The sequence below is a fragment of the Rana temporaria genome, chromosome 8 (genome assembly GCF_905171775.1).
Source record: "Rana temporaria chromosome 8, aRanTem1.1, whole genome shotgun sequence".
Taxonomy (NCBI): Eukaryota; Metazoa; Chordata; class Amphibia; order Anura; family Ranidae; genus Rana; species Rana temporaria.
In genome coordinates this window covers 53,604,435-53,616,524 of record NC_053496.1, presented here as the reverse complement: position 1 = coordinate 53,616,524, position 12,090 = coordinate 53,604,435, and the positions used below count along the sequence as shown (strand labels likewise).

Below are 12,090 nucleotides of genomic sequence, written 5' to 3'. Positions count from 1 at the left end.
TATATATTGTTCCTCCTCACACTCCCCTCATCGTCTCCTCACTCTACATATGTCATCACCACTCTGTCTCTTTCCTCTCTCCTCCCCCCTCCCCTCCGCCCGGACACGCCCCCTCCCTCTGCCAGCCCGATCGTGGAATCCCTGTCAATCCGGAGCCAGGACCTCTGTGTGAGGGCGCCGCTGATTGGCCGCCGTCCGCCCATGTAGCCAATCAGACGGCGGGTAGCATGGTGGAAGGAATAAATACAAGATGGCTCCTCATATAAAGCCAGGCATCTGGCTCCTCCGCGGCCACGGTGAATTATCGCCTATAATCCGCTCCAGCTTCCGCTGTGGCCCTGAGGAGTGAACGGCGGCGCCCGAGAGAACAGGAGAGGAGTAAAGGCGGCCCTGGGGGCGATGAGTGCGCCTTAGGCGGCGGGCCGAGCGCTGGAGGTGCGGAGTGAGGTGAAGTGAGAGGCGGGTCTCAGGCCGGAATCTAGGCCCCGGCTCCTTCCTGGCCCTCCTCGCCCACTTTCCAGGCCGGTGTGTGGCCCCTGAGGGAAAGAGGCCCGTCATGGCCGTGTCCAGGTTGGTATACGGGGGACACTGGAGCTGTATAGATTGGGGCTCGGCCGGGCTCAGAGCTGGCCCACATGGGGAGGTGGGTGGGGGGGCTCTCCTCGTGATGGCACTACAAGTACCAGCGAGCCGGGCCTGACTGACACTTGGAGCTTCCCATTGGGGCCCATAATGGAAACAAGGACTGACGTTGCCCCTAGCAAACCATCACTGCTGACTGGTTGCCCCTGGCAATAGCTTCACCTGTCTGGCTCAGACCCTGCAGGTCCACTAATCGGACAGAGATTATTATTATTATTATTCTGGATCTGTACAGGGGTTCTGATTGGTTACTGTGACTATTAGGCTTCTACTTCAGTTTTTAAAACTCTGATCCAAGGGTAGGCAACTTCACTCCTCCAGCTGTTTTGAAACTACAAGTCCCATGAGACATTGCAAGACCCTGATAATCACAGGCATGATGGGATTTGTAGTTTCACCACAGCTGGAGTGCCAAGTCTGCCTACCCCTGCAATCCATTCAGGAACATTTTAGCTGGGAGGTTGCGATGAACATTTTTGTACTTGGAACGCGCTCAGATTTTTAATAACCTGTAAAACCAACAAGGGAGTCTTATTGACTTTCCTGCATGTGACATTTCCTTTTTATTAAAGCGGAGGTTCACCCTCAAAATTTACTTTTTAGCTAACCTATCTCCAGCCTTAATAAAGGCTTGTAGCGTTGTCATTTTTTTTTAAAATGTGTACACTTACCTGTCTTCAGCCGCACTTCCCGGGTCTTCTTCCTTGCGGGGAGTGGGCGTGTCGCTCCTTTTCCCCCGACGGGGAGCTCTGCGCAATGTCTCCTGGGAGTGAGTGTTGATCCTCCCAGGAGAAGCGATTGACGTGCGGGTAAAGCGCGTCATCGCCTTCCGAAAATATCCGACGGGGACTCTGCTCTTTACGGCGCCTGCCGTGTAGAGCTGACTGCGCAGGCGCCGTAAAGTGCCGAGTCCCCCTCGGATATTTTCGGAAGGCGATGACGCACTTTACCCGCACGTCAATCATCGATGCCTCGTCTTAGGAGCGCCTACTCCCCGCGGGGGCGAGAACCCGGAAGCCCGGAGAAAACCACTATAAGACCGTAAGTACAGCGGTACAAAAAGAAAATCCAGCATACTGTAGATGTCAGCAGTATGCTGGATGTAACGGTCTATTGGTGTTTTAAGGTGAACCCCCGCTTTAAGGAGATCCAGCCTGGCTGAGCCTAGCTTCACACAGGTGCGTGGTGTGCGGGCGCACATCTCGGGTACTGCAGCCTATTCTTTTACAACAGATTAATGCAATGGATACATAAGATGAAGAGGAGAATCCCAATCACGGGATGCTATATACATGGTACTGCAGCCTAGTCATTGAAATAGACTGCTGTATCCATTGGGGAAGTCCCTGAACCTTTAAACACGCCACATGGAACTACATGGTGCTGCAGCTGTGCACATAACATTGATGAGCATCATAACTTTATTTTATCTTGCTATGCTGAACTCACTAATTGGTAACTGTCACAATGTGATACGCTTTTGACAATGTTCATACCGTAAAAATTACTTCAATAAAATGTTTTTTTTTTTTTTGGAGGGGGGGGGGGGGCATGGGTGTTTTGCCGACGAGTGGAGGTGCTGTTAAGAATGTCACTTCTTAAGCGTCTGCTAAAGATCAGCATGGTTTCCCAGAGGGTTGGGAACACTTGCAGTTTTACAAGAGCTGCCAAACAACTCAAATGTGCACCTCCAGCTTAAAAGAGAGGCGCGTGTGTGTGTGTGTGTGTGTGTGTGTGTGTGTGTGTGTGTGTGTGTGTGTGTGTGTGTGTGTGTGTGTGTGTGTGTGTGTGTGTGTGTGTGTGTGTGTGTGTGTGTGTGTGTGTGTGTGTGTGTGTGTGTGTGTGTGTGTGTGTGTGTGTGTGTTTTTTTTTTTTTTTTTTTTTTTTTTTTTTTTTTTTTTTTTTTTTTTTTTTTTTTTTTTTTTTTTTTTTTTCCTCCATCATGCTTTGGATGCTACATCTGTTCCACGGCGCCTCTACAGAACCAAGCAACGAACACAGTCGATGGCTCGGTTATCACAGCTCGCCGAGCAGAGAGCTACAGACTGTCAATCAGCAGCTCGCCACTCTTCTCCACGCTCACTGAAGCGCTGAGCTGTGGGAGGGGTGGCTTGCTGAGAGCCTGAGATGGGGTATCGGTCTAGGCACCTGGCGGATCTAGACTCCCTTTGTCGGGATGACGCAGTGCCTGGACTGATTTCTGTGATGTCAGCAGAGAGTGGATTTCAGTCCGTTCTCTGCTGAAAACGGGTCACAGGAGTGCAAAACAAATTGCATTTCTGTGACCCATAGGAAAAGCCCAGCCAAACAAGCTTAGGCTGGACTTCTCCTTTTTAACCACTTCCCGACCTCCTCATCTACATTTACGTCGGCATAATGGCACGGACAGGCACAATCACGTACCTGTACGTCCTCTGCTAGACGTGGGTGGGGGGACCCCCCCGGTACATGCGGAGGTCGCGTCCGCTCAGGGGAGCGATCCGGGACGACGGCGCGGCTATTTGTTTTTAGCCGCTCCGTCGCGATCGCTCCCCGGAGCTGAAGAACGGGGAGAGCCGTGTGTAAACACGGCTTCCCCGTGCTTCACTATGGCGGCGCATCGATCGAGTGATCCCTTTTATAGGGAAGACTCGATCGATGGTGTCAGTCCTACAGCCACACCCCCCTACACTAGTAAACACACACTAGGTGATCCCTAAATGTTACAGCGCCCCCTGTGTTTAACTCCCAAACTGCAACTGTCATTTTCACAATAAAGAATGCAATTTAAATGCATTTTTTGCTGTGAAAATGACAATGGTCCCAAAAATGTGTCAAAATTGTCCGAAGTGTCCGCCATAATGTCGCAGTCACGAAAAAAATCGCTGATCGCCGCCATTACTAGTAAAAAAAAAAAAAATGCAAAAAAACTATCCCCTATTTTGTAAACGCTATAAATTTTGCGCAAACCAACCGATAAACGATTATTGCGATTTTTTTTTTTTTTTTTTTTTGTAGAAGAATACGTATCGGCCTAAACTGAGGGGGGAAAAAAAAAATTATATATGTTTTTGGGGGATATTTATTACAGCAAAAAGTAAAAAATATTGCATTTTTTTTAAAATTGTCGCTCTATTTTTGTTTATAGCGCAAAAAATAAAAACCGCAGAGGTGATCAAATACCACCAAAATAAAGCTCTATTTGTGGGGAAAAAAGGACACCAATTTTGTTTGCGAGCCACGTCGCACGACCGCGCAATTGTCTGTTAAAGCGACGCAGTCCCGAACTGTAAAAACCCCTTGGGTCTTTAGCCAGCATATTGGTCCGGGGCTTAAGTGGTTAATGTCTTTTGACGTCCTCCGGCCACTAGGGGGCACGCAAGTGCCCAGCGCATTACTGAGGGGCCGATGGGCGTGCCTGGCGGCCGCGATGTCCACCGGGTACCCACGATCGGCCATTACACAGCCAAGGACGTGGTTCTGTGTGTAAACAGAGATCCACATCCTGTCAGGGAGAGGAGAACCGATGCTGTGTCCCTTGTACATAGAGACACATCGGTCACCTCCCCCAGTCAGTCCCCCCCCCCCCCCCCCCCCCAAGAGTAAGAATCACTCCTAGGGAACACAGTTAACCCCTTCCTCACCCCCTAGTGTTAACTCCTTCCCTGACAGTCATATTTATACAGTAATCGGTGCATATTTATAGCACTGTTCGCTGTATAAATGTGAATGGTCCCAAAAATGTGTCAAGTGTCCACCATAATATCGCAGTCCTGACAAAAAACGCAGATAACCGCCATTACTAGTAAAACAAAATAATAATAATAAAAAAGTCATTCTATCCCCTATTTTGTAGGCGCTATTAGAGGTCGACCAATTATATAGCCTTTTTTTAAGAAATCGCATCGGCTGATTATTATGTAAGAAAAAAAGGCAGGTTTTGTGAGGGATCTGAGGCAGGGATGTGCTGGGTGGAAATCCCTGTCTATTCTAAACGGCTGCTATCGCGGCCGCTGCCTGCTGATTTTAAATTTGTTTTCCCCAGTGGAGGAAGTCTGCAGCGCGGCCGCCGCCGATTGGCTGTTACTGGCCGCGCTCCATTCTGTGGTTTGTAGTCTGGAGGCCGAGGCGGGCCTCGCAACACGTCAGGGGATGAATGGAGACGACTTTGGCCAAGCGAGGGGACGTAACGGAGCCAGAAGTGCTCCGCTGGTGGATGTGGCAGTGAATGTCTTTGAGCTGTACTGGTGGGCACTGATGAGCTGGGACTGATGTGATGGGCTGCACTGGTGGGCACTGACAGGCTGAACTGGTGGGCTTTAATGAGGTGGCACTGATGGGCTCTACTGGTGGGCACTGGGCTGCACTGGTGGGTTCTGATGAGGATGCACTGGTGGGCACTAATGGATACTGATGGGCTGCACTGATGGACACTGACCGGCTGAACTGCTGGGCACTAATGAGGTGGCACTGATGGGCTGCACCCCACCTCTCCACCCTAAACAATAACCTCCTCTCCACCCTAGATTTTCTGAGATGAAGGGAAAAAAATAAAAAATCGGCCTTAAATATCGTCCGCAAAAATCGGCAACATATATAGGTCCCCTGGTTTCTAAATATAGTCATCGGCCAGAGAAAAACCCACATCGGTCGACCTCTAGACGCTATAACTTTTGCGCAAACCAATCACTATACGCTTATTGCTAACTTATTTTTTTTTTATTTTTTTTTTTAACAAAAATATGTAGAAGAATACGTATCCGCCTAAACTGAGAAAAAAATTGGGATTTTTATTATAGCAAAAAAATGAAGGACGTCAATTTTGTTTGGGAGCCACGTCGCTTGACCGCACAATTTTTATTCAAAGCGTGACCGTGCCGAAAGCTTAAATTTCACAGAGGCAGGAAGGGGGTATATGTGCCCAGTAAGCAAGTGGTTGCACATTCCACCCTAAATATGGGTTTAACCACTTCCCACCGGCCTATAGCAAAATGCCGGGTAGTGGTTCAGTTATCCTGACTGGACGTCCAGCAGGATAACAGCCAGCGTGCGCCCGTAGGGGCACGCGGCGATCGGTGGTGCGGTGTGTCAGTCTGACACACCGGTACAACGATCTTGGTAAAGAGCCTCCGACGGAGGCTCTTTACCACGTGATCAGCCGTGTCCAATCACAGATGTTTACGATGTAAACAGGAAGAGCCATTGATCGGCTTTTCCTCACTCGCGTCTGATAGATGCAAGCCGATGTGCTGCTCTCCTGACGGGGGGGTCTGTGTTGATTCTTTATCTGGGCTGCCCACCCAGGACCACTAGGATGCTGTCGGGATGGCCACCCACACTGGACCACCAGGTATGCCCCCCTAGGCCACCAGGGAAATGCCAATCTGTGCCCAGGCAGCTGCCAATCAGTTTTGTAGGTTATCTGCTCTTCATAGCTACCAATGACTTCTCTGTTGAGCTACAAAGAATCTGGTTATTACTGAAGACTGCTTCACTTTTGTCCTAGATTCCTTTGATCCACTTGTCTTATTTCAGACTTTGTGGTTTGAGATTTTTTGCTTTGGTTTCAGGAGGAATTCTTATTGGATCTCCTGCACTCAACCTTTTTCTGTTTTTCGCTTTCACTGTTTTGGTGCTCCCTTTTTTTTTTTTTTTTTTTTTTTTTTTATTATTATTATTATTATTATGGATGGCAGCATTTTGTGGTAGTAGAGCTGTAAACCTATCTTCTTTGGTATGCACCTCCCCAAGGTTGCATAGATCCTGCACATTTTGCTCCTGTGTGTCCAATCCCAGTGTGCCCAGGAGGCAGGGTTACAATATAGGCTGAAATATGCTGCAGCTGGGCACTGTGCCAAGTGTTGCTCATGTTTAGGTCTGTATTGTTTAGGGACACATGTCCGTATTGCAGGTATTCTGTGTTCTTGACATGCACCCCTGAAGATGTAGAGCCCTAACTCTAACACCATTTGGTACAGCTTCCAGATAAGGCACATTTCAGCCTGTTATAGACTGACAAGCTGCAGGAATCGGGGGCAGGACACTGCACCTGTGACTTCTGGGTGCACAAGAACCCTGGGACTGGAATGACGGGCTAAATGCCCAGTTGCATGTGGCCTAAATTTTATTGGTCCTGAAATGATAGTGCTCAGAAATTGTGGGGTTGTTAGTCGGTCATCTTTTTGAATGCAGGGGTAAGAGTTTGGTGACATTGACCAGCCCTCAGGTTGGCACTTGGTGGATCCTGGGCAAATGATGCAAGTACTGTATGCTCGCCCTAAACAGTTTGGTTGTTGGTTATACCCAACTCTTTAACTTTAGTTGCAGCTGAAACGTGTTTATCTGTGAAGCAGACATCAAAGTGTCAGACATGAAAATACTTTAGCTCTATGCAAGCAGATGTTCCTTCTCCAAAAAAAGTATGTTCCCTGTAGTACCTTGCCGTAAACTGCTGGACTCCTTAATGCTGTCTTATCGTTGGTCCCTTCTGTTGGTTACAGAGCTTGTCGGTAGTGTGTGTTTCATGCTTCTTCCTATAATGGGGTTAATCAGTAGGGAGTATGCATGCTGTCCTCAGATATGTTCTTCTGCCAAATGAGCATTTGCTTCGAATGCCGATGACTCTGTAGGAGCTGCACCTATTGCTGTTTGCCTTCCAGCGTCATATGTTTACATTAACGTGCATAGCAGTGGGGGCCTTGGTTAGCTAAGAATATATGTAATTTCCACTTGCTTGTGCCATATGTCTCCCACAGTAACCTCCTTGTGTGAACTGTATATGTGTTTAACATTTTGTTCTCTGAAACGATGGTTGCATTATCTTTTTGTATGTTTTGAGATTGTGTATTATAATGAATATTGGATCACACACGAGCACATTTTCTGTGTCCTTGGCCTTCCTTACATTTTGCACACCCTGATTTGTGCTTAAGTGGCACCTTGCATAGGTTTTGGAGATAAACCACTCGGAGGAACCTGGTAGTATTTAGTCTGAGCAGTGCCCCCTATCCTGGCATAGGCAGCCTAGTAGCCTCAGTGTCTGTCTGACTTGGGCTCCACCTTGTCCCTGTTAATAATTCTACCAGACTTGGCCAGTGTTCTCCAAAGGTACTTCAAAATAAAAAAATTTGCTTTTTTTTTTTTTTTTTTTTTTTTTAAGGGCTTTTTCACATGGGGCGGATCAGTGATGATCCTCCGCTTGATCCCCGCTGAGCCAGCGCATAACAGGGTGGTCCCCGCACCTCTATGGGGGGGGGGGTCGGATGAACACGGACCGTCTGTCCGTGTTCATCTGATCCGCAGACGGATGGAAAAATTAGGGTTTTCCACCGTCTGCAGAGTCGGAGGAATCGGGAACCAGGCGAGATTGGGTGTCAGCGGATGTTCATCCGCTGACACCCGCGATCTCATAGGGACCAATTTATGTCCCTTTTTTCATCCGTACACGGATGGATGAAAAAGCGGACATACGTCCTGCCCGTGTGAAAGGGCCCCAACAGTTTTTTGAATAAATCGAATTTCTGGAATGTGAACTAATATTCAACATTTTGTTTGACAGAAATTTTCCATCCTGCTCCTTCGAATTTTCTTGTCACTGTGGTGGAAATGAACATCAATTTGATGCCATCGGCCTTTTGAGAACCGATTTGAACGTTTCGAAAATAAATATTTTCAAGTGGAGCTTTACTAGCGTATACAGTAATATTCAGTAAACCTCCTAAACAATGTAGGCTGCTTGGCTCAGCTTGTCTGAAGTAGCAGACGAATACATAGAAAAGCACAAGTGCCCTCAGGGGGAGGTCGAGGTGTGACAGTTGCTGTATTGTCAGGGAGGTAACTGGATGGTTACAGCACTGCATGAGGTTCATTCATATGTTGTTTTTTTTATATATATATATATAAAAAATGTTTTATTCCATATAAAAAATCTGATTAGAATACATACATCTTAATACAAAATTCACATTACATAAAATTTTAAAGTGCACATATCTATAACCCCCCCCCCCCCAAACATCCCATTTGTACCTCGCACACGAACTCCATCTCTACTACAGTGTAAACGTTTTCTTCCGGGTCAGTTTATTCCCTTTATCTTTAAAGTCTATCTATCTTCTTCTCCCCTCTCTAGGATGGACACCCCATTTACTCAGCCAGGGCTCCCACAGTATTTTAAATTTTGTTAAAATTTCCATGCCTGGTTAAGGCTACTTTTTCCTTCCATATTGTCGAGTTTATCACATTAACCCATTCCGTTGATGTGGGCGCTTCCTGTGATTGCCAATTTTGTGCTATCAGTTTTCTAGCCTGGAACAGGCATCTTATAACCGCTACTGTTATGCCCCTTTGCGCATGTCTCTCCTCTATACAACCCAATAGGCATACCCTGGCCTCTGGTTCCAGGGAAATTTCAAAGGTTGTATTTATAATATCGAATACCTTGACCCAATATCTATATAATTTTGGACATTTCCTCATCATATGTATAAGGTCTCCTGTACTTTGACACCTAGGGCATTTGTCATCCGGTTTCCTTCCAAATGTATATAACTTCTTTGGGGTGTAATAAACTCTGTGAACTAAAAATATGTGGGATACTTTTTGTGACGGGGCGAGTGACACCGATGTCCCGAGCTCCAATATTCGTTCCCATTGATCATTTGTTATGGGGACTACATCCTCCTCCCACTTTTGTTTATTTTTTCCAATCTCCCTCCCCCTTTGGACCCATCATTAATTTGCTCATATAATTCAGAAATAAGGCCTTTAAAAGTCCCTAGCTTAATTAACCTTTGAAGGTGTGGATTTTTTTGCCATCTCACCAGATGCGCCCTGAATTGGGCTTGAAGGGCATGTCTAATCTGCAGGTACATGTAAAACAAAGAATTTGGATTAACGTATTCTCTGCTTAATTCTGAAAAAGATTTTAATGCATCACCTACATATAATTGCGCCAATCGGGTTATACCGAACTATTCCCATTCTTTTAATTTCCCCATAGCTAAGATTTCCTGCAGGTATATGTTTTCCCAGAGTGGGGAATATATTCCGTTGGCCCCTTATATCCCAACGCTAACTTTCCTGCTTGCCATTTTGTTTTTAACCATCCTTAATGTTGGGTTCTTGGTAGGGAAGGAATCGACCTCCAAGGTTTCTATTATAGAGTTATGTGGGGACCCCATTAACATAATTTTCCCACTAGCACTCCCTCCTCCTTCTGTAATACACCCTCCCAAGTGCTGTAATTGCACTGCTAAAAAATAACTGTAAGGGTGTGGGACAGCCAAACCTCCCTTATTTGTTGGTAACTGTAATATTTGGAGACTGATCCTCGCCTTTCCCTTCTTCCAAATTAATTCCCTAAAGAGGGTCTCTATTTTTTTAAAACCACACTTTATTTATCCATTCTGAGAATTATGGAGCACGTAGAGCAATTGTGCCATCCATATCATCTTCATGAGGTTGCTTCGTCTGGCCACCGATAGAGGAAGTCGTCCCCAAATGTCAGCTTTACGTTTTAAACTTGACTAAAAGTGGCTCTAGGACTAGGTTATTAAATGTATTGTTCTGGGTCTCGTGTTACCACTATTCCCAGATATTCCATTTTCTCCGCTATTTTTAATTGGGCGATTCCTGCACCATCAGTTTTGCCTGCTGGGTCCATTGGAAAAAGTACCGACTTTTCCTAGTTTATCACCAGGCCCGAGAGTTGTCCAAATGCCTCCACTGTTCGCACTGCTGTTTTCAAAGATGTTGTAGAGTCCCCCCAAGAAAAGCAGGATATCATCCGCATAAAGTGCGTTTTTTTTTTTTTTTCTTCTCCTGCCCTTCTCTGAAACCCTTGTATGCCCTGTGATGTTCTAATTGCTCTATTGCCAAGGCAAAAAGGAGGGGAGACGGGGCATCCCTGCCTTGTCCCCCTTTCTAGCCTAAATTTTTTTATTTTTGCACTTGGGGAATTGTAAAGTGTTCTCACCCACCTTATGAAAACAGAGCCAAACCCAAATTTCTCCAGAACCTGCCAGAGATAATCCCACTCTAGGCTATCAAAAGCCTTGGTGGCATCCAGGGATAAGATGCATCTATCACCTATATTCTCAGTTGGTGTTTGTAGATTCAGATACAACCTTCTAATGTTTGTGCTGGTAGATCTATTTGGAATGAATCCAGACTGATCCGGATGTATACGCTTTAGAGTTGTCCCGATACCGAGCATTTGCGCAAGTACTTGTACTAGCGCAAATGCTGCCGATGCCCTGTCCGATACTTCTCTATTGACCGGAGAGCCACTATACGTATGTTTCTACGTAGCCTGTTCTCAATTTCATCAAGTTTGGATGCCTGCCACCCCATTTGTTCTTTTATTACATTCATCTCCTGTTTTAATGGGTGTACCTCATCTTCTACTTGACTCAGTCTCTCCTCCATCGCTGTTGTCCGTTGTACCGTTCTCTGCAATTCCTGGCCCATTGTCACTAGTTCTTCCTTTTATTTGATCGGTCAAGTTATGCAGTGACTCCCTGCACGCATTTATAGCGCATTGAAAGAAATTCTATGTCGGATCTCCCTCGCTCAGTGAGTCATCTGCGATCACTGCTGCAGGACTTTCTGTATGGACTTTTGCAGGTATCGTTGTACCCCCCCGCTGTCTCACTCATAGGGCCTTATTTACTTGTTGTTTTTGGGGCTGATGCACCAAGCCTGTGACTTTTCCTATCCGCTGTTATTCCTGCTTGGGATTTTATTGGTACTTGCTGCTGCAATGTCCCCTTGCCTGGTGAGCTTACCAAGGTATGTGAAAACTGCTCCAGTTTGGCTGTTGCGGCCTGGGTTGCTTTCTCTTTTGCAGACCGTGTCGTCTGAATCCCCCCCCCCCCCCCCCCCCCACACTCTCTAAATTAGGCTGCCCTTCCTTTTTTCTTTTTTTTTTTTTTTTTTTTTTTGCTGCTGCTGCCATTCTTCACTTTAAATCTGGGTTGCTTTTAATGGGTTCCCTATATCAGCCAGCAAGACGAGCAGCTAGAGAGGCAGAGAATAAGTTTATTTTATTTTTTTTATTTTTTCCCCCTTTATTCGCCAAACAAAAAAAAAAAGAGAAAACGGCAAGTCGCCGTAGCTCACAGCGTACCACACTGATATATTTTAACACTTCAGTTATATGCTGGTTTCCACCGTGGCTCCGAAATTGTATTTTTAGGGTTCAGGGTTTGAAGATCAGCACGTAGAAAGTACCGTCAAACACGGATCAAAACCACCCCAAATAGAAAAAAAGAGTCAAAGTAACTGGTAACTAGGAGAAAGGTAGGGAGGTTAGCTTTTATAGGTATTTAACCACACATATGGGGGAAAGCTTGAAGCTGGATGACCAACAGTACTGGTATGCAAAATAGCCAGACCCCAAGTTCCTTCACTCCCTTCTCCTTTCTTTTTTTTTTTTTTTTTTTTGCTCTTTTTCCTTCTTCTTTAATA

The 12,090-nt window shown here is 46.1% G+C and overlaps 1 protein-coding gene across 2 annotated transcripts in view; it reads left to right on the top strand.

Moving 5' to 3' along the window:
* The first annotated feature begins 213 nt into the window (after positions 1-213).
* BTAF1 (B-TFIID TATA-box binding protein associated factor 1) overlaps positions 214-12,090 on the top strand; it is a 98,953-nt gene continuing 87,076 nt past the window's right edge. Inside the window, exon 1 of one of the 2 annotated variants that reach the window (XM_040361808.1) lies at positions 214-570. In XM_040361808.1, the coding sequence (XP_040217742.1) occupies positions 557-570 (14 nt within the window). In that variant the 5' untranslated portion in view covers positions 214-556. The remainder of the gene's footprint in view (positions 571-12,090) is intronic. The other variant, XM_040361807.1, reaches the window with a different exon arrangement.